At 42.2% G+C, this 21,718-nt stretch overlaps 1 protein-coding gene and 1 pseudogene across 1 annotated transcript; both read right to left on the bottom strand.

Moving 5' to 3' along the window:
• Nucleotides 1-2,660: 2,660 nt before the first annotated feature.
• LOC136459422 (uncharacterized) lies at nt 2,661-3,312 on the bottom strand. The gene is made up of 2 exons (XM_066459277.1): nt 3,227-3,312; nt 2,661-3,127 (listed from the first exon to the last, which is right to left on the bottom strand). The coding sequence occupies exons 1-2, from the start codon at nt 3,278-3,280 to the stop codon at nt 2,666-2,668; spliced, it is 516 nt and encodes a 171-aa protein (XP_066315374.1). The 5' UTR covers nt 3,281-3,312; the 3' UTR covers nt 2,661-2,665.
• A 3,111-nt stretch (nt 3,313-6,423) lies between these two features.
• LOC136459421 (probable nucleolar protein 5-1) lies at nt 6,424-11,295 on the bottom strand (annotated as a pseudogene).
• Between the last annotated feature and the right edge of the window lie 10,423 nt (nt 11,296-21,718).

The following is a 21,718-nucleotide window of genomic DNA, read 5'->3' as shown; positions in this document are numbered from 1 at the left end:
GTGTTTTTGGATATTCATTTTATAGATCCTATTGGAGATGCTCTTAGAACTTACGTTATTAATATATGTTAAGTTTGTAATTTTTAAGCATATTGGCTATGCTTTGTGCTTGTGTTTTGCATTTCCTATAGCGTGGTTGCTATGAAATCTAAACTACTAACTTTTAGGCTGCATGTTTATATAGCTTCTTCATCAGGGACCTTGGAGTTCGAAGATGAAGTCTGGGAGTCTAATAGAAGCTGGAAGCTTTGTTACCAGCATGGTCACTTCAAGAATTATGTCTGGAACAAATCTCTAGAGCAGCTACCACTATCTTCTGAGCAATGTGCCTTATTTATGTATAATATGTTGTGTACTCAACCATCACAACTTTGAAACAATGCCGTTTGTGATACGGCCTACTCTGTTAAGATGATCTGATTAAGGTACATGTAGACTTTAACTACATTGGCTCTTCAATTATTTTACCCCATACGTTTTCTTCTCCCATTAACTGAGTAGGTTAAGTATTTCTTTTCTTTTCGTATTAAACATATCTGTATCCGTGGGGCGTGCCACTATCACTAGGTTCGGCCGCAGAATCCATAGCACGTGATGGGAGCCGGCCTAGGGGCATCCAACTTTTCCACTTTTGAGCTAAACAAAACAATGCATTTATCGGGGTGGATAGGTGTTGACCTAAGCAGTCCAAACTTTGTGCCAAGCCTCGGCATCTCAAAGCCTTCTCATCAAATGGAAGCTTCTAATCTTGTTAGTTAACAAAAGCCTTCACGTCAACACTGGGTGAATCTTCACCGCACAGAACCAAATCCTACCAGCTGCAATCAAAGCCAAATATTTCTCTCGAAACACTTTCTGGACCCACCCATTCACTTCCGAAAATCTGTTTGTAGTGCATTAGTTGGTTGTAGCCTCAGCTTGGGAGGATGCGGAATTCATGAGAAAATTAATTCCTTACTGCATGGATGCTTAAAGGGCAGCTATTGTCAGACCTAGAGCAGAGACAGGTAACTGAAGACACTTTAGACGGCTCGGATGCAACAATACCGATTCTTTTATGTGAAAATAACGGTTGTAATCATTTACCTTTTGTCCTATTATACAACATTATTGACAGTTAGGAACTCTCCCCTCACATCTCTCTCAAATAAAAGAATCAACAAATAGACAAGAGAGACAGATATAGATGGAGCCTTTCTTTTTTAGACCTTTATTACAAGGGCTGACATGATTATGGGCCGCTTATTTCTCTTGATTGACGGTTTAGATATACTTATACTAGTAACTCTAAAAAAAAGATATACTAAGTTCAGTTCAATCTGCCAAGTCCGATTCATCTTTTTCCAACCCTTCCTCTGTTCTTATACAACCATTTCTATAACTTGTTGTAGACTTAAGAGAAGAGAAAGTAGTCTTAAGAAAAAAAGATATACTTATACTGCATTAATCCTAGTAGTATGAAATAGTATTTTAAAATATTATTAATTATGCGTATCATGGAAAAAAAGTAATAACAGACTGTAATTTCATTGATCTTTAAGGCTGAATTGAAACACTCATTCTTTGGGGGGGGGGAAAGAAAATTTATCATTCTTTGAGGAAAAAAAGAAAATTAAAAACATTCATTTTTTCATATGTTGCCCGTCGTCTATTTTCTCCCCAGTTCTTCTCCGTACCGGTCATTCCCGGCGGCACGACGGTGGATCGAGATCAGGCGACGGCGAACTGGCGAGATGCGTCCTCCTCCGCATCAGGCCCTCGCCGGGGTGGACGCTGGAGGAGGACGCGTGCCTGGAGCGCTTCGTCAGGGAGAAGGGCCGGAGCCGTGTAGCCTGCGACACGATGATGTGCTCCCCTCGGCAGTGCGGCGACAGGTGGCGTGAACACCTCGCCTGCGACCTCTACCACCGCCCCTTCACTGTACAAGGAGCTGCAGAGCCTCATTCTGTGCCACGCCGGCCGCTGGAAGGAGATCAGGCGCGCAATGCACGACAAGGGTTAGTGGCTCTGGTGCCTGATGAACGACAAGGAACAAGGTTGGAAACTCGGGAAGCCATGTTGTTTCACAAATCTCTTTTCATTTTCCAACCAAACAGTATTTGGAATTTGGGAGTGAGAGAGATTTCTCACGCGTGATTCCTATGCCAACCAAACACAAAATTTGGTGTTCATGAGCAATGCAATCATTTTTAGATTTTGTATTGGAGCCCAATTCAATTCATTGGAGGCAATTCAGAGATTTAAACGGACCCCAAGTATTTTCTTTGTTCTGTGACCATCTATATGCTATCTTGTTCAAAATATTTATCCCTGCATTTTCCTTAATTGTTCTCCGGTTTCTTTCCTACTCGAGCTGGTCCTGACAACTGTCTCAACGGAATTTTCTTCCCACATGGCACACCCATAATGCATTTTTCTTTCTTTCTTATTTTTGTGATGCTGCAATTTTTTTCAAGCCAAAACACAACATATGAATGGTATGACCGTTGGGTACAACATGATTGTGTCATGGCAGATTAGGCAGATGTTCAAACAAAGAAAAGATTCAACACAATCTAATACTACATGTTCAGATAGATCCATGTCGAGACATTCAGAATTAAACACAATCCAATCAACATGAAGAAAATGTTTAGTAATCAGCCCCATATTCACACACTCAGAATTAAACAAATTTTGGATGGACCACCGATTTTCTTGCTGTGTTTGTTTTTGTCTTGCCCTCGTTAACTCTCTTGCCCTTATTTGCAGATCGACCATTCTCCATTGGTTTTGTCTCGCCGTTATTTGCAAATCGATCATCCTTACTGCTACCCATTGTTTCTGTTTTGCCCTTGTTAGTAACCTCTGTCTCGCACTTCTTTCCAGATCCACCGTCCTTGTTGCTACCCTTTGTGTTTGTCTTGCCCTCATCATCCTTACCAACAGCTTCATTACCGACAGCCATCCTGGCAACACCAATTTGAGCTTCAATTTCCAGGAGCTTCTGAAATGCACACTTTTTCTCTTTGCAAATATCTGAAAGCCTTTTCAGGGACTCCAGGATTTCTTGTTTGTCACAATTAGCAATAGCTTTTCCGGCATCTTTAGGCAGATCCATTAGCTTTGATCCCAAACCACTAGCAATCTGTACAAAACAAAACACATTTTATTTATCAATCACTCCAGATCCAATTATTATTGGTAATGCATTGACTATATTAACAAATTTTGTCAGATGTTCAACCTCAGGGAGCCCAATTTCTTCCTTAAACTCAGGAACCAGAACCTTTGCGATCATGCTTGCATAGGTCACATCATCTTCACTGGCTATGATATCAGAAACATAACAATTGCATTTGGTGCGTAAAGCCTTGGAAGTTTTCTTGAGGATTATGTCAAGAATTTTCACATAACCAAACAAATCTATGATATCTGCAGTAATCTGAAATGGATAATAAAAAAGAAAAAAAAATAAACCTAATCATATAAAATTCAAGAAGGTACAACAATCAATACACAAATAAACCATCAAGAAGCTAAGTTCTTGAAAATACAGTACAACATGTACCGACTACGGACTACTTGTGAGTTAGCATGATCACAGGGCAATACCAACAAATTAGAAATACACATAAATTCCACATGGTTGCAGACAAAACTACTTGTTAATGAACAATAACAGGATCTAATTACATTGATGCACGATATTGCATTATTGATATTTGAATCAGAGGACAATATTGTTGCAGATTTCAGGGAAGGATTTCAATTTCTAGTGCACCACCAATTTATGGTTTAATTTCAAACACAATATGCTAATAATGATAGAGAATTTCAACCGTAAACTCCAAAATTCAATAGTCATCAATGGTACCAAAATGTAAGCAGAACCACTATCAATTTACTGAGACGATTTAAAAGGACTGAAGCGGAATAACAAATCTTTCAAATCTAGGAATGGCTGCCACTAGTTCTCTGAAGTCTATTTTGTCTGTCTTAATGGAGCACGCCAAAAAGATATTCTAATATGAGGTACATGAGGCAGACATTTAATCAATGTTTACAAGCATTGAGCATGTCAATTGTTACAATGCTTTGAATGGCATACCAGTGAAGCAAAAGAACAGTGAAGAAATCAGGCTCACAAATACCTGTGTAATCTGCAACTAAGGTGCAGTAAGACCATGGTATGTGTTGCTATACATTCACAGATTTAGGAAAGTAGTAAACAACTCTTTAAGCGCTCAGATCATATGCTACAGCATAGTCCATGTCAACACTCCAATTCTATGGCACTCAAGTACAATTGGATAAACTAAATTGTTCTTATAGAATAGGACAAACTTTTATTTTTTTTTCTTGAATACGCAGGAGAGCTATGTATCATTGTATTAATAGTAGAGGACATACTTCTATTTTGTGGGGACGACGTATGTCAATGATACTCGGGTAAAATTGGCCTTTAAAACGGATGGGTAGTTTTCATTTTATAAGTGCCAGCGTTTTTTAAGCCATAGGTGATTCACTAATTGAACCTATTCCAAATCTGAATTATTATGATATATCAAGAGTATCAGAATATAGAATAGCATTGCAATAGCAAGGAGAGCAAAATACCTCACTTGTGGGGACATTGATTCAATATGTTTCCAGGTCCTCTAGCAGTTGCTTGCTCAGTGGGAGAAAATAGTTATCAGTAATCTTATTCCTTTCCTCCAATATAAAATGAGGCATGACATACTTTAGTCCCCAAATAACCTCTTCCACAACTTGGTCACCTGTCCAGCATTTGACATCCTGAGAAACTATGTCAACATTAGAATGCCACATTTGACTGGAATCAGTACTGACGACAAAAAGGAAAACTGTTGAGGGAATAAAAACTCACAAGTTTTGATTTGATAACAGCTTTAAGCTGTGTATCTTGAACAACCAATTCCCTTTTAGCATTGCAGAATCTAAGAATGAGCTGTTCTAGTTTGTCACCAGGGCCATCATGACTATTACGGGTAACAGATTTTTCATCAACACTTACAAAACCAATGGCAAAGACAAGCTGACATGATCCAAAAGAACATTCGCCAGAATATGATAGTGGGTGACACATAAAAAATATTAGAGCCCTGCGTGGTTCAAATGGAGAAGATAAATGCCGATAAATGCAGCATGATCAAAATGATTCTAATCAAAGTAACAACAAGAACAAAGCCTTTTTGGAAGTTATGTTTGACCATCAAACTACAGGAAGATGGTACGGCATGTCCTATGATTGGAAGTAAAAGTATTTTCTCCTTGGCAGGGCATTACAGAGCGTACATCATCCATCCTAGAGATCTAGTCAATTTATCCTACCAAGGTTAGGTTAATTCAATGTTTGATGTCAGTTAGAAGTAACAGTCTTCTTAGCAATGCTGTAAAGCTGAGTGCCAAGCCTTGCTATGGACGCACACAGTGGCTATACCTACCGAACCTACCCAGTGCTTAGCCAATTTGTCCCATTTAGACCCACCCAAATAGCCAATCAGGCACTAATCTTACCATTACCACTGATGGTGTACTACTAAGGGCCTGTTTGGTAGAGATGACCTAGAAGTGATTCTCTGTGAGACTCTGGGGAGATTCTACGGAGGAATAAGGAACGAGGTTAATAATCAGAAGCTGTTTTTTCAGCACCCAATATCTTATTGCATTTCAGAGAGTCAATTACATTACCTTTTACTGGGACAAATTTGATTAACTGGTTACATTCTAAAAGTAAATTACTGAGGTTGGGGGACTATATTTGTTAAATTCATCAGCATAACTTTTTTTCTGGGTTTACAAGAGAAGAAAATGCCTTGCAACACACCTTTGAAATGTAGACTGAGTCAACTGCAATGTTTACTCGACCAAGTGTAAGCGGAGAGAGGAAAGCTGCAAACCTATGCAAATCGACATTACAACTTAAGAAAAGAAGAATAAGAAATCCTTGTCACATATTGAGAGAGAGAGACCTGATCTGGATCATCTATCATGCTAACATATTGCCCATCTGACAAAACGTTAGCAACCAAATTAAGCAATGCATTTATGGATCAACGAAAATAGCTAAAAACTCCCTCTGCAGTGTTGAACCAGAAGCATGAAGGGGCCATCAAGGACACTGCAGGTTTTCATGTCAATATGTTGTCCAAAAGAAACTGCTGTTACTGATCCTTCAGGTCTTGTGTTGGAAAATTCAATCATTTTAGTAGCACTATATGATGTAAACACTGCAAGTGATTACACATTTTAATTGTTTGTACCACAAAAGTTATAAAAAGGTTAATAACTTTGATTCAAACAAGAGCCTCTTCTGATCAAACTGTGCATGTCTTGGTGATGTTGTTCTAGCAGCCTCCCTATGTGCATGTCTTGGTGATGTTGTTCCAGCAGCCTCCCTATGAACCTGCATCAGTTTGGTAGAGATGACCTAGAAGTGATTCTCTGTGAGACTCTAGGGAGATTCTACGGAGGAATAAGGAACGAAGTTAATCAGGAGAAGCTGTTTTTTTCAGCACCCAATATCTTAGTTCATTTCAGAGAGTCAATTCCATAGTGATTCCTGGAAACGGCCTTTCGGTAGAGGAGCAATTGACTTTGGGAGCTGCACCAAACAGGTCCCAACTTAAATTGCGAAGAGAGATGGAAGCATGATTGCTCCTCAAGAGACATTAAAAAAAGAAGAGTTTCCTATGTAACTTGATCCCATACGGATGAACAAACAAATTAGCAATGGACGAAATTAAAAATATAAGTTGAATTTTCTGAGATACTGCACTTTGCGTGCATCAAGTATATCCATAAAATAAGTCCAGATATCCTGCAAAAATGGGGAAAAAACTTATCAGTTTCTGGATTCAATGATCCGTTGCATGGCACCAAAAAAAAGGAAAATAGGTGATTCATCACAAGCGTGTTTGGACATACCCTAGGATTACAAAACACATCTTCACGAACATTAAATATAGCAAAACCTGAGGGAGTCTCGAGCAGCACCCTCCTGAACTCCATTTTATTGAAATCTACAGGTTCCCTGCCAGTGAAGTTAAGAACAAAGAACATTAAAAGCAGCCATGTGATTAATTCACAAAGAAAACTAAAAGCAGCCTGTACTTTGCTTTTTTCATCTCAAACTTAAGAAAAGTAACCAACATCCAAAGCCTAAGGGGGTGTTTGGGACTGCTCCGCTCCCGTTTTTCCAGCTCCGCTCCAGCTTCACGTTGCCAAACACGCCTAGCTCCACAAACTCCGCTCCGCAAAAAAGGTGGAGCTGGAGGCCAACTCCATGTTTTTTCTGGAGCACCTCAAGGGGTACTCTAGTTTTTGAAGTTTTGTACTCCCATGTAGAGTTGAGGGATAATTACCCACATTGCCACACATTAATCACCGGTTCATTTCCTATTTGTTCCGCTCATTAATTTCAAACGGTCTTGGTCTGCCTACGTGACGTCCTTCCATGTCAATATCCTCGCCCTGCCCATCAGACGTCACGGTTCTTGCCTGACCGTTTGGCCGTCGCCCAACCTAGCTGCCTAGTTAGTTGACGTAATCTAGCTAGCATTTGTTTTCTATTTTCTTACATTTGTTTTCTTTTTTTTTGGAAAATATCAAATGCAATTTCAATCAAGCGCATAATGGACCATTTGCATGAAAACAACCCATTCTTAGAGCTGGAGCAGAGCTGTGTGCCAAACAGTACCACCTGCTCCACAAACTCTATGGTGGAGCTGCTCCATGGTGGAGTTCGTGGAGCGGAGCTGAAAAAATGGGAGCGAAGCAGTCCCAAACACCCCCTAAGAATGGCCCAAACAAGGCTCCAGCCTCATAGTGCATCAAAAATGCCACCCGCCACCATTCCTCCATGAGGATACATGTTTCACCAGCGTTGAGCTACAAGGAACAACTATCCTAACTGGTCTTTTTCATTGTCCACAACAAAGATCAAACCCTAAAGACTATTTTACCTCAAACTCGAACCTAAAATACCAAATAAGAGTTCCAGTCCAAATTAGGGGTGCAAATGGGGTTACCATATTTAGTACAATGAAACGATATCAAAGAGTGCATGAATGTTGGGAAGTTACAAAGAGGGTCAGTGGGCACCCTAAGGTTCTCCAATTTACAGTCCTAGTCCAAAACACTTCTGTAGAAACAAGTACTCCATATTGTTGTTTAACAGATCTGAAAAGAAAGAACAAAACTAAAAAAACTCGACCTGCGGGGGGTTATGACGGCCCCCGGGTTTTCTGTTTAAGAAGGATCTTCTCACACAGATCAAGAAAAACCCCGAACTCCCACCCCCATCCTGACGCAGGAGGTGCTGTCACCCTGTGAGAACTGGGCCGGGGCCTTCCACTACGCTTTGGCACATGGGGACGGGCGAGGGGATTTTTTTAACCTCAGCCTGAAATCCGCTCCCACGGGGAGTCGAACCCAGGACCTAAGGAGTGCCGCAGGGTCACCTAACCGTTTGAGCTAGGCGCCCTTTGGCAGAAAGAACAAAACTAAGCTGCAAGAAAGCCCTAAATTCGTTTTCTTCTACCATGATACAGAAATAAATTTTAAAGAGATGTGGGCTATGATTCAACCTGCTGAGAGTTGTATTTCTCCGCGCATACTAAACTTGAACAAAACAATAATCAACCCTCAATTGATGTATAGAGCAGATGGGCGACAAGTGCTTACCATACATTAACCCTTTGGATTGCATTGAGAGATCTGAGAAGTGTCGCTTCCATAAGCTTCACATCCATAATAATCTTGTCTCTCAGCTGAGGAACATACAGGAGGTAATCAAGGTATCCCATTATCTTTTCCAAGTCATGCATAGTAAGGTCATCTTTACGATTAGCTTGAAACAGTTTAGCCTGATGCAACTTTGATTCCAAATCATGAGAAAATGTCTACACAAAACAAAGCAAGTCAAATTCATATATCAATTATCACTGAAGGACAAGTTTATGTGACCATTACATTGTAAAAATCGACAACTGTTAATTAAGATTCGTTAACCTCAGAGAAACCACGTTCTTCCACCAAGTCAGGAACAGTACCATTGCAAGCACTTTCGCATAGTCCAAGCCATCTTTAATAGTGTCACCAATCCCAACATACTCATCAAATGACCTCGACAATTCCTTTGGAAAACCCTCTAGGTTCATGTCAAGGTAGCACAGGAAACCAAATTTGGTTATGAAAGTTTTGTCAACCTGAAATAGAGAGCAAGAGAAAAAGGCACAGCAATTAGAATCATGCTGCAAGGTAAGAGTTATGGAGGAGCTTCAATCTATACAAAAATAAAGCTGAGAAATCATAGGGAATGTAAACTAGAAATACTAGTGTGCATATGGACTGTGACAAACAATAAATTGGCTAGTCATTGAAATTCAAACAACAGAATTACTAATGTTTGGATACATGAAAAACAGTTCGAAAAATAATATCTCCATTATTCAGAAGTTCATTGAATTAGAGAACACTCTGCTTATTATAAATTATGAAAGCAAGAAAGGCATCGACAGTACAAACAATAATTTGGCCATGGGCAAATGCATCAATAACTTCAGAAGTGAAGGAACAAGAGGCACACAATATACTTAATAATGACTTGAATGGAAATAATTGTGATACATTCGATATAATGGTAGAAGAACATTTCTGACATACACTCTAAGCAAAAACAAGAATTACATACACAGATGCACAAAAGTCAAAGTGAGTTGAGTAAGAGTCTACTAATAAGAGAAAATATGATGTAAAATAACAGCACAGCAAGCTAGGGGGAATGCATGGCACGTATAGCTTAAACAATAATAGATGCTATAAATAAATACTTGAAATAGCAGCAGCAAGAGCATAATTACCATTCTTGGCGGGATATTGACTACATAATATTGTAAGGCCTCTTGCAATCCCTTGCTCACTGGAAGACAATATTCCAGTGTTATATTGCGCTCTTCTTTGCGTATAAATGCATGCAAAACATTTTTTATCCCCCATATCACCTCACCAACATCATATCCATCACATCTACATGTGATACCCTGAAAGACATTTTAATCATTAGCAATACATACTATATTAGGGTTTGTAATGATTATCACATAAATCAAAAATTAAAGGCAACATATACTGACAATCTTTTTCTTGATAGAAGCTTTAAGTTCCTTATCTTGAACAATTAATGTCTCTCCAATCCTGCAGAATTTCATAATAAGTTGCACCAGGTCCTTTCCAGGACCATCATCACCATTCCGAGCAGCAGATTTGTTATCAACTTTTTTGAAGCCCAAGGCAACAAGAGCCTGACAAGGTTTATGAAGAAAGTGAGAGCATGAATCATTAACAGAGTACAGGCCTAGAGCAACCATAAAAAGAGCCTACCAAAGGATATGATTGTGCCATGAACCATGTGGTAGTACACTAACAAACATCAATAGTACGTTCATCTTTATTACTCTATTTGATGCAAATATTATGAAATAGTTAATGATGGAGTGGTAGTAAAGAACTAACAAACATCAATAGTATGTCTAGCTTTTATCTCTATAAGATCCAAATGTTATGAAATCTTTAGTTATGGATTTATCATTTAGAAAGAGAGGCCAACATAACTACGTCTCAAGAGACCTTAATAGAATACAAGTATGTCCATCCAGGATCTTGTTTTACCCCATCTTGTGTGGAATAACATATTATTCAGTAGCTGTAATGTACCTGAATTGCGCATTCTAGATCCGAGAAGTGCACCCAGATATTCTGTAAAAAGACATAAGAACAATTAATTGGCGTGTAGGCTTACAAAATAGTTGCAGGGCCAAAAGCAAGAAAGGAACGAAACCGGATAATTCATCACAGGACAACATATTACCTTGTCTTGTTCGAAAGCAAAATCCTTCACAAGGAAGACTGCGAAACCAGTGGGCGTCTCAAGCAGCACCTTCCTTCCCTTCAAATGTTCCGTATACACACTTTCAAACATTTTCCTGGCAGAGCAAATCAAGACTCAAGATTAATGGATCATGCGGGTAAGGAAGAGGGACTGTCAAATGTATTCTACTCTAACTTTTTTCCCAAACTAATAAACAGACCAGGGGGGCTGACGGAAGATGGAGCGCCGACGCTGCAAGGAAGATCGGCCCCGTTGGGTTCACAGCAACCAGCTCCACCGATGAATCTCCACAAAACGCGCTGAGAGAGAGCTGCGAGAGATGGAGGAGCTGAAAAAAGTATATCTCACCGGCTCCTTCTCCCTTCTCACGCGGGATGGACGCCGCTGCCCCTGAATCCGCGAGATAATTGGAATTTTGCCATTAAGAAACGTGGGCTTCGCTCGTTTGCCGTCCCACAAAAGGAATTCGCTCGTATGACATTATGAAACTGGACACACTCGTTGGAATTCCCTTTGAGTATTTTTTTTGCCAAATTTTTTTTTCACGGCCTCTTTTCTTTTCCGTTTTGCCCATGCGTTCTCTCGCTCCCGTCGCCTCCTCTTCCTCTCTTCCTCTCCCTCTCTCTCTCCCGAGGTGGCTCAGCGCGCGCGGCACCTCTCCCCTCTCTCTCTCCCTCTCCCTCCGTCTCGATCTACCACCGGGCCGTTGCGCGGCCGGCGCAGGGCAGGGCAGAGGCATGGCCTTGCAGGCCAGTCGTCCTCATCTTTCCCCCTCTCCCCCTCTCCTGTTGTGGCCGCTCATGGTGCTCGTGCCCGGTGCCGGTGGATCTCGGTGGTGCCGCGGTTAGCACAGAGCAGTCTCAGGTGTTCCCGTTTCCTCTTGTATTTTGGGATTTTGCTTTTGCCTCTCTTATTCGTTCCTTTGATGACTTCGATTCGTGTTCTAGGGTTTGGCCTAGAATGCATGTTGTTCCAATGTTTGTCTTCTCTGTGTTTATCTGTGAAAGGACGGCACCAATTGGCAATGACACTACTTATCTCAAAGATGAAAAAGTCTCCATTGATGAGATCAAATTAACACCTATGTGTGGGATTCAAGGGATTGTGTCTGTGATTTTATTTTTGTAGGTTTTTTCTCAGTTTTCCCTCCCCCGTTCTTGCTTCGATTCTTCATTTTGAGACCGATTTAGTTCGTTCTTTTTTGCTCAGATTCGTGCTATGACATGAGTTGATGCTACCCCTTAAGTGAATTTGATTGAATCAAGTCGAGCATGAAGAAATTGAATGAATTTTGTTTTTGGGGTGTTTTTCGTGTTCTTGGCTGTGATCTAATTTTCCCGAAGTTTGGGTTGAAATTGGGCGATGATCTCTTAGAGTATGCTCACCAACTCCCTTGTGATGGCCTGTGAAAAGTTTGGTCGCGATTTGTTTTGATTTGGTCTAGTTTTTTGACGATTTTGTGGCCGCTGGTTTCCTGTTCTAGATTTCTCGGAGTTTGGGTTAATCCCAAGAGATGATTTGTTGGGGATGAGTTTGTATGTAGTTGAATTTCTCGCAAAATTTGGGAGCGAATCATGGAGTTTTGAGTCGGATTTCGTCGATTTTGTTGTCGCCCTTTTTCTGTTCTTGAAGGCATCGGTCTCCTGTTCTTCTGCTTGCACACAGGGTTGGACAACAGGGCCAGTGCAGTGCGCCGCTCGTCCTTGGCTAGCAGCCCCGATCACTCATGTGTAGTAGGCAGGCAGCACCTGTTTTTCTTCGTTTCTTCCTGCTTGTTCGTCGTGGGAGGCCGAGCAACAGGAGCCACGTGCTCCCAGCGCCAGAGCAGCGCTCGGTCTAGGTGGGCACTCGCCCAAGCACCTAGGTCCAGCGACCGGCCGCTCGCCCAGGTGCTTTGCCCGACGGTGAGCAGCTCCACCGCTCAAGCCCCTCTCTGTCTCCCACCGCCCTTACGCCTCTTGCTCCTGCCCTGCAATTATCTTGCATTGCATGTTTACACTAATAATCTAGGATGATGTATCAGCTCCCCGAGTGGCTGTACAAGAGTCTAGGCAGCGTCATCCTGATGCTGCGCTTCAGGCTGCCCTTCCCCATGCTCGCCTACCCATCTACCTGGCCAACAGGAGCCCCGGCAAGTCAGGCTCCCACTTCCACCCGGCCAGCAACCTCTTCCAGCCCAACGAGAGCAACGACGTGCTCACCTCCATGGCATGCTGGCTTGCCATGGCCGCCCTCCTAGCTGCCCTCACCTTATGAAAAGCAGGGACAAAACGGGAAAGAAAAGAGGCCACGAAAAAAATAATTAAATTTGGCAAAAAAAATACTCAAAGGGCATTCCAGCGAGTGTGTCCAGTTTCATAATGGCAAACGAGCGAATCCCTTTTGCGGGATGGCAAACGAGCAAAGCCCATGTTTCATAATGGCAAAATTCCAATTATCTCTGAATCCACGCGCTGCGGCTCCTCCTCCCTCCTCAAGCGCGTAGCTGGCGACGGAGAAGAAGCCCGGTGGCCAGAAATGACGGAGGGAGGCGGGGCGGCGATGAGAGGCGAGACAGCGTGGGAGGCAGAGCGGAGGAGGCGGATGCGCGCCCTCGCTCAGCGGCGCAACGGGAGGTGTGGGGCGGTGGTGGTAGTCCGAGCGGGAGCGGTGGGACGGTGGAGAAGAAAGTTCATGGTGCTCGTGCGCGAGCCGCGGGATCCCGGTGTCCTCTCCCGAGAGCGATGGGTGGTGGGCTAAGGGAAAGAACAAAATAAATAAAAGAAGAAAAAAGAAAAGAAAAAAGGGTTATTATGGGCATTTCAGCCTTCTTATCAACCAGGAGAAGTTGTTTTACCGAACGTTTTACCAAAACAACAACGACTCCACTTCTGAAGCTGCTTCTTCAAATGATCTAGAGCCAGAGCTGTTTTTGGTGGAGCCGGAGCCCTGCCATACAGGCTCGAAGAAACGCCAATGGGTTGTGTGCCTTCACTGGAGTAGTGAAAAAGGTTATGTGGCGTTTAGATTGTGGGAAAAGCACAGTGGGAATGGGAAATGAGGGAAGGTGGATAGCATAATCCTTGTTTGGATATCTGGAATGGGACAAGAACCGGGTATGGGATAGGGATAAGATGAGCTCATATCTCACCAATCCATACCCAATGGGAGGGGTGGGTTATGGTTGGTAAACAATTGACAGAGAGCCACACCTGCGAGCTCCACTAGCGGAGAGAGCTGGTTCTACGACGAGACCGGCCACGCATGTGCCATTGTTAGACCATGGGTGTAGAGCCGGTGGTCCACTCGCTGGGTCTAAAACTACTAGTCCCCACGCTGATAGGATCTAAATGGCTAGAGGAGGTAAATAGCCTATAATAATTTTCTTCAAAGCACTAGAGCAATCTTTGTTAGACAATAAGATGGTGGGTTAGCAAATTGCTCTAGCTCTACTTCACCACAAGCAAGCCTCCTAACCAATGCTAGTTGCTATGATCTCTAAGGTCGATTTCACTCAAACAAGCAATCTAGCAACTACTACTACACTAGAGAGCTAGCTAGAGAGCTAATTACAACTAGTTACAACTAAGTTACTCTACTAGCTACTCAAGCAAGCAACAAGCACTACACAAGCTGAGAGGAGCAGATGTACGACACTGTTTGGTAAAGCTCCCAGAGCTGATTCTCTACTGAATTCAATAGGAGCTCTGCCAAACAATTTTAAGAGAGAAGTGATTCTCTACTGATTCTGTGAAGTGATTCTTTGAAATGAACTAAGAGGCTAGGAGCTAAAAAAAAGTAGCTTCTCTTGATTTTGTGAAGTGATTCTCCATCATGATTTTGAGAGATTATGCTAAATAATCAAAGAGAATCACTTCCAGCCACAAAATCACTTCTATCAGAGAATCAGCTTCCCCAGAGAATCAGAATCAAATGGAGCTCTATGAAACAAGCCCATAGATGGACTCACGGCTCATAGGGAAGGAAAGAGATATTTTTTGCTTCTTTGATTTCTATATGGGCCCCAACACGTAACCCATACCTTCCAAGAGAAGCAAAACATAGGAAACGGATAAAAAACTCATTTCCTCATCCCTAACCCACATCACCTTTTCCATCTCATAACCCAAACCCAATCCACATAGCTATCCAAATGACATATTATGGTAAAAAACGTGTGGGTGTGGTGGAATGTGGGTTTATGCTGAATTAATGGGCTTCTAGATGGGCCACTAAATAAAAGCCCGTACCATCCTTTTTTCTTTTCTTTTTTCTTTCTAACATCTTTTAGAGGGTATAACTAGATGCACATAACCCACACACTCCACGCTTACACGGTTGAAAGCTCTAGTTTGATTTTGGTTAATTGATGAAACCTATTGGACTAATCTTTGATCTAAGTGTGTAGGCAAGATAGGACGGTCCAAGATCAATTGATGTGGTCGGCAAAGCTCTTGTGTGGTCGGCAAGGCACTAGAGTGGTCGACAAGGCACTAGAGTACTCGGCATGCGGTCGGCCAAGCTGAGGTGTGATTGGCAAAGACATTGGAGTGGTCGGCTATGATGGTCATGGTGATGGAGGTGACCAAAAGAGATGATCAAGTGCTCCAACTTTAAAGAAGAAAGAGAAAAACAAAAAATGGGCTCAAGGCAAAGGTATAACCATAGGAGCCAATTTTTGGTTTGGTGATCAAGACACTATAGAGAGTGTGATCACATTTATGATTGATAGCCGTACTATTAAGAGGAGAAATTCGTATGTAATTGCGGTTATCAAAGTGCCACTAGGTGAAATCATACATGCATGCGCATTAGGACCTACTGAGTTAACTTAAACCTTGAAAATGCTTTGAAAAATACTAACACACGTGCACAAGTGATGAAACACTTTGATGTTAGTATATGTGATCAAGGAGAGAAGAGAGAAGTTGAAAATCACTTAGTAAAGTGATCCGGACCAAGGGTTGTAGGTGGTTCAGACCATCGTGGATGGGTCCAAAACCTAACCCTAACCTGGCACTATGCTGGAGAGTGCTCTGGACCCTGCTATGCAGGCGGTCTAGACCATTGTGCTAGGATCCGGTTGGATACCCTAGCTATAGGAAGACAGGGCGCAGAGGATCCGGACCATGGATGTTAGTCCAAACGGCTCGGTCGGACTGGGTTTGAAGATTTTGTGCCCTCTCGGGAGCTCTCTGTGTAGCTCGGGACCTTGGTGGAGATTGGTCTAGACCCTGGTGTCTCAGGGCGTCCGGACCATGGACTCAGAGTCCGGTTGAAGGTGCTATGGCAACGTGGCAGCACGAGGTTAACTTGAGGAGGTCAAACCATGGCCATTGGTCCAGACAACTCGGTCGGACTGGGTCTGGAGGCATTTGTTGCTCTCTGGACCTCCCTGGATCGCTTCGAACCGTGGTGGCGTTTGGTCCGGCGGCTGAAATGTGGCGGTCCAGATGGGGAGTCCGGATGCGCGCATGGTGAAGGCTGAGCGCGCCAATGGTAAGATTCAAATGGCCAGGGCACGTGGGAGCGTGTGATTGGCTGCTGATGGGATCCGGACCAGCGGCCATTGGTTCGGACGCCCCCGATAGGTGGTCCGGACAGGGAGTCCGGACGCCTCACAAATAGTAATGGCTAGTTACCCCTTGGGGGTCTTTAAATAGATGTTGTCATGCTCTAGCTCACTCTCTTGCACATTTTGATCAATATTGCATCCTTGTGAGCTAAGCCAAACCTCTCCTACTCATTCTCTTGCTTGTTTGTGAATCCAAGTGAGTTGGGAGTGATTCCAAATGCATTTGCATGAGTGATAGCATCTAGTGGCACTTGGGAATCATTTTTGCTGCGGAGTTCTTGTTACTCTTGGTGGTTGCCGCCACCTAGACGGCTTGGTGCAGCAGAGGAGTGTTGGCAAGATTGGTGATTGTTCTTGGCCACACCCATTGGTGATTGTAAGGGGTTCTTGTGTCTATTCCCCGTGGAAGCTCGCGAAAGGTGACTCTAGTACATTGCTCGTGACATTGAGTGTCCTCCTCTTGTGTTGGTTGTGCGGCACCCTTTGTGGGTTAAGTGTGTGATGCCTATTAGCGCGTGAACCTCCAAGTCGAGTGATCGTCACAACAGGGACTAGCTTGTCGGCAAGCAAGTGAACCTTGGGAGAAAAATCTTGGTGTCTCATTGTCTCCCTTGGTATTCATTGGTTGATTATTCTTACTCTTGCCACGGCGGTATAACTACTTCACTCTACCTTGCATTACTTTCTTAGCTAAACTTGTGTAGATCTTGTGGTAGTCTAGCTAGTAGAGTAACTTAGCTTTATTACTAGCTCTCTAGTTAATGCTTTTTGTGACCTAGCCATTGCTTGACATAGAGACAATAGCATACTAGATATTATGGTATAGGTGGCTTGCATTTTTAGTAGAGCTAGAGCAACATTTGCTTATTGCCATTTGTCATACTAATCACTTGTCTTAAGTGTTGTTGTAGAAATTTTTATAGGCTATTCACCCCCTCTAGCCATTTAGGACCTTTTAACGGTCACACCACATGCACACATACATGCGAGTTCGTACATATGCAAAGAAAGAGTTTGGGAGGTTCTAGCCTCAAGTGCGCGGGAAACATGCAGTACCACAGAACGCGCATATGTGCGGTGTACCCGACTTTTTCTGGAAAAAAATTCTGAAAAAGTTGTGACACCAGGTTTTGAATTCTGGTGGATAGCATCCCACTGGACCGCACTACCACTAGACCATAGGCCTTTTCGCCTTTTCTAACATGTTTTGACAGATCAATAGATAATTTAATGTATACCGGATGTTTTGAGTTCTATGTTGGGGGTGTATTATATATTAGGTGTCAGGGCCCAATTAGTGTGTTCAGGGTCTAATTACATAGTGAAGAGGCATGTGAGATAATGATTAGGGCCCATTTACAGCCCCTAGATGCTCTTTTGTAAATACAAGCTCTACCAAGAGAAATTATGAAAATCTCCCCTCCCATCTCCCATATAAAAAGGGGAGAGGGGGAAGATGGAGAGGGACCTAGCCGTTATTCATTTGCACTCTCAATTGCTATCACTCTCATCTCTCATTTGTTCGGTCCAAGACCAAATTTTTTCAATTTCTGCTATAACAAAACGCTTAATCACGCTTAGGAATGCTTAAACACGCTTAAACTGCCTTGTTGGGAATCCTGAAACAAAACCCTCTGCCCTAAAGAACCTGGTCAATAATAGGATACATAAGATTCTTAATTCTTTGCTTCATTTTATCTGAACTGAAATCCTTTGCAATGATATAGGCCTTGTCCAGCTTCTCTAGAACAAGATCAGTCAACTCCCACGTCGGGATGGCGATGTCTTGATTATTGCTAGGAAGATAGCTCATATACTCACTATATCTAGAAGCGACCAGCTGTCCTTTCACACTCCCTTCAAGCGTGCCAGATTCTGAAGGACAATTGTCATAATGCCTGTCATTACTCTAACTTCCAAAGCTTTGGCTCGTCACACACTAGAGAAAAAAATCACGTGCATAGCATTAACACTGCTATTCTTTAACAGGCTCCTGTGGCAACTATGAGAAAAGTACTGCTGAAAATTGAAAAGAATTTTCTATGTATTTAACAGCTCAGAATCTATAAATGAAAGTAAATAGTAACCTTCTACACAGCAAGAAGAAGAAAGACTAAATTGGAATCTAAATGTGTTCACTTGATATTAGATAATTGAAATATTTTTGGTATAGGTTTAATTTATATATTAAAGAACATACTTTATATAGAGTGCATCTCTTTACTTTTCTAAACATTGTATGATCATAAACCCAACCCTTTGTAGCATCATAAATCCACAATCTCTTTACATTCCAAGACCTAAGAGAAACGATGGAGATGTTGAAACCCTAACAGATCGAGGAACAGGAAAGGAGATGCATTTGGAGGCGAGCTCACCTGCGGAGCCGGAGGTTCTGATGCCGTTGTCCAAGGAGATGTCGAGACGGGAGAGATCCACGGCGGCGTGGGAGCGCGGGTAGGTCGAGGGCGGGGAGGGAGCAGGAAGGCGGCGGAATGGAGTGGGGGAGGGAGGAAGGCGGCGGGGATGTACTTCTTGGTCTTCAGGTACTTCTTGGTCAACTACTTCAGGTACCTGCAGAAACTTAACGAAGAACAACTTGTTTTCACAGGAGGCACAACACAGTTAAGCCGCTCAAAAGACCCAGTAACTGATGCATACTATACTATTTGAGTAAACAACCCAGTAACTCATGAAAGCAAACAACTGGTCAACTGAACAAACAATGAACTACAGTAAGTTTCAGACGTGAACAAAATACCACTAAAACAGCTCAAGAGAGAAACTACAAGCAATGACGGGTCTGCAGGTATGCAGCTGCATTGCAGCAATGTGCTAATAAAATTGTCAAGCCAATAACAAAGCTGCCAATGACTAACGATTTTATTAATAATAAGACATAGGAAAGTACACAAAAAATGACAACTAATACACCACATGTTACAATAAAGAATACACCCAATGTTTATATCTCTAGTGCGCTAAATTTTTAGGCTTGTTTGTGATGTCACAAAAATTGTGCCAGTGACAACAGAATGGTCACAAGGATCACATATCTTACAGTTTTTGCTCTCAAAATCTGAGTTCAACACTGAAAAATCTCTAGAAATAGGCATATACCCGCATGGATATTCAAGACATAACAAATGGCACCTCATGAATTAAAGTTACTGCATTGCACTTTGATCATTTGGCAAAGCAGTCATGCCTACATAGCACACACTTGAGACTTCATTGGCAGCTGGTGATGCAAAGTAATCAATCAATCACTATCCAGAATCTATCATCCAGGGCAAGCAAAGTGTCACAGCTCACAACACAGAAAATGGGAATGACACAGAAAATGTAATAGATAGCAGAACTGGAATAGGAAAAAAAACTGGTGTAGCAATTATTTTCCCTTTCCAGAGGCACTACTACTGCTAGTGTGACCTAAACCGTGGAAATCATATACTGTATTCTCTGCACGTTTTAATAGTTATCTAAGCCTCTATATTAACCAAACACTAGCACTGCAAAACAGAGAAGCCACCTGAAAACCAACAAACTGACCATGTGTCATACAAGTACAGACCACTAGCCCCTTGGATGTGTTTGTGATTAAATTCCAGGTAAGCCACTAACTGATTGAATACCACAAGTGTGCTAGAGACATGTACAGAACTGCACCAGTGGAAGCAAAGTAATCAAGGTAGCAGAGCCCGAGCACAAAAAATGTATGCATAGCACATCAAGGTCAACTTTGCAATATATCCTATTCCTATATAAATGAGATAGCATGGATGAAACCTTCAAAGACTTTTAAGTACAGGAAGAATTTTAAGCTGCTTTTGAAAGGACTAATGTAGGACTCATAAGCATTGCCCTATATAAGAAACTACTAACCATTAATTCATCATAATTAAAAAATTCCTAACTTCTTCAAGCATTTAACTACATTTCTGAATCATTCTTTCACTGAGAAATGACTGGATTCAGGACAACAACAGCCAGGCCAGCTGATTCCTTCCCGGCTTCCAGCAGGAGAATGAAGTTTCCTACTAGTAATTAATTAATTCATGCAGGACTATACATCTATAAAAAGCATTGCAAAGCAGGGTGAATAACTGAATGGACAAGATGCTGTAGATCTAAAAGGCACTCACATGAAAAAAATCGCAGGTAACTGAGCAAGTGAAAGAATCTGAACAAGCTGTATGGATGAAACTCTAGTCTAGACTGACGACGAAGATCAGAGTGACAGCAGATGCCTTCGCGTTGCCAAGCGGGCCAACCAAAGAACCTCCAGGGAAGGAGCATGGACACACCTTTCACTGGGTGGCAGTGCCATTCGCTGGCGGTGGCGGCGGCGGGAGCTTGTTCTTGGCTGGCGGCGGGAGCAGGGTCGCAGGTGTAATTTGGGAGCAGGGAGCAGGGTCCCGGCGGCTGCGGGAGCTTGTTCTAAGCCAGCCACCAGCAGCTCCAGCCACCCGTGCAGCTTGCTACAGGCCTGCAACAACTAAAAAATGACGGAAAAATAACACAATGATGCCAATGCTTGAGTATAGCAAACTACTGAATTGGGATTTAAACTACTGAAACAAGTGTGTGGTTGGGCCTGAGTCTAGCAATCATTCAAATGTATTCTGCTCTAACTTTTTCCCCAAACTAATAAACAGACAGATCAAATGGAATGCAGAAGCAGCTCTCCAAAACTAACATTCCAACCAATAGCACGACCCACCAGCATAGATCTAATCAGAGTGCGCTTTTATTGTGGTAATGGATACCCTGTAAAATTCTGAAAATTGCCAAACACGGGCGGGTAGCAATGCGTGGGCATATATCTAAGAGTGCTTTTCTTGAAAGACTAATCAGAGTACTAGCATCAACGTGCAGGAAGCCAGAGCTGTCAGCTGTGCAAGGCCTGAGCACCAGGCTTGAAGAAGATGGAGAGGCATAAGTCGATAACCTTGAGCGGTGAGTTCCAAGACCCAGGAGAAACGATGGAGATGTTGTTGAAACCCTAACAAATCGAGGGAAAAAAATCTAGAAAAATCTCAAAACATTCAAGTAGATGCATAAACATTGAGCATTAATGTATGTTGCATTCGTGCTAATTATGTCTCATGTTTTTGTTGTGTAAATTTTTTTAAACGTGTTTATATTCCAATTAGAATGTTTTGAAAATTTTCTATATTTTTTATGGATATTTTTTCCATTTTTCTAGAGCTAAACCTTTTTTGAAGCATCTAGATATATTTTCATGAGGTCTAAATATTTTATTTGGT

The sequence above is a fragment of the Miscanthus floridulus genome, chromosome 6 (genome assembly GCF_019320115.1).
Source record: "Miscanthus floridulus cultivar M001 chromosome 6, ASM1932011v1, whole genome shotgun sequence".
In the NCBI taxonomy this organism is placed as follows: Eukaryota; Viridiplantae; Streptophyta; class Magnoliopsida; order Poales; family Poaceae; genus Miscanthus; species Miscanthus floridulus.
The sequence above is the reverse complement of the archived record's forward strand: the minus strand, read 5'-3'. Positions and strand labels throughout refer to the sequence as shown.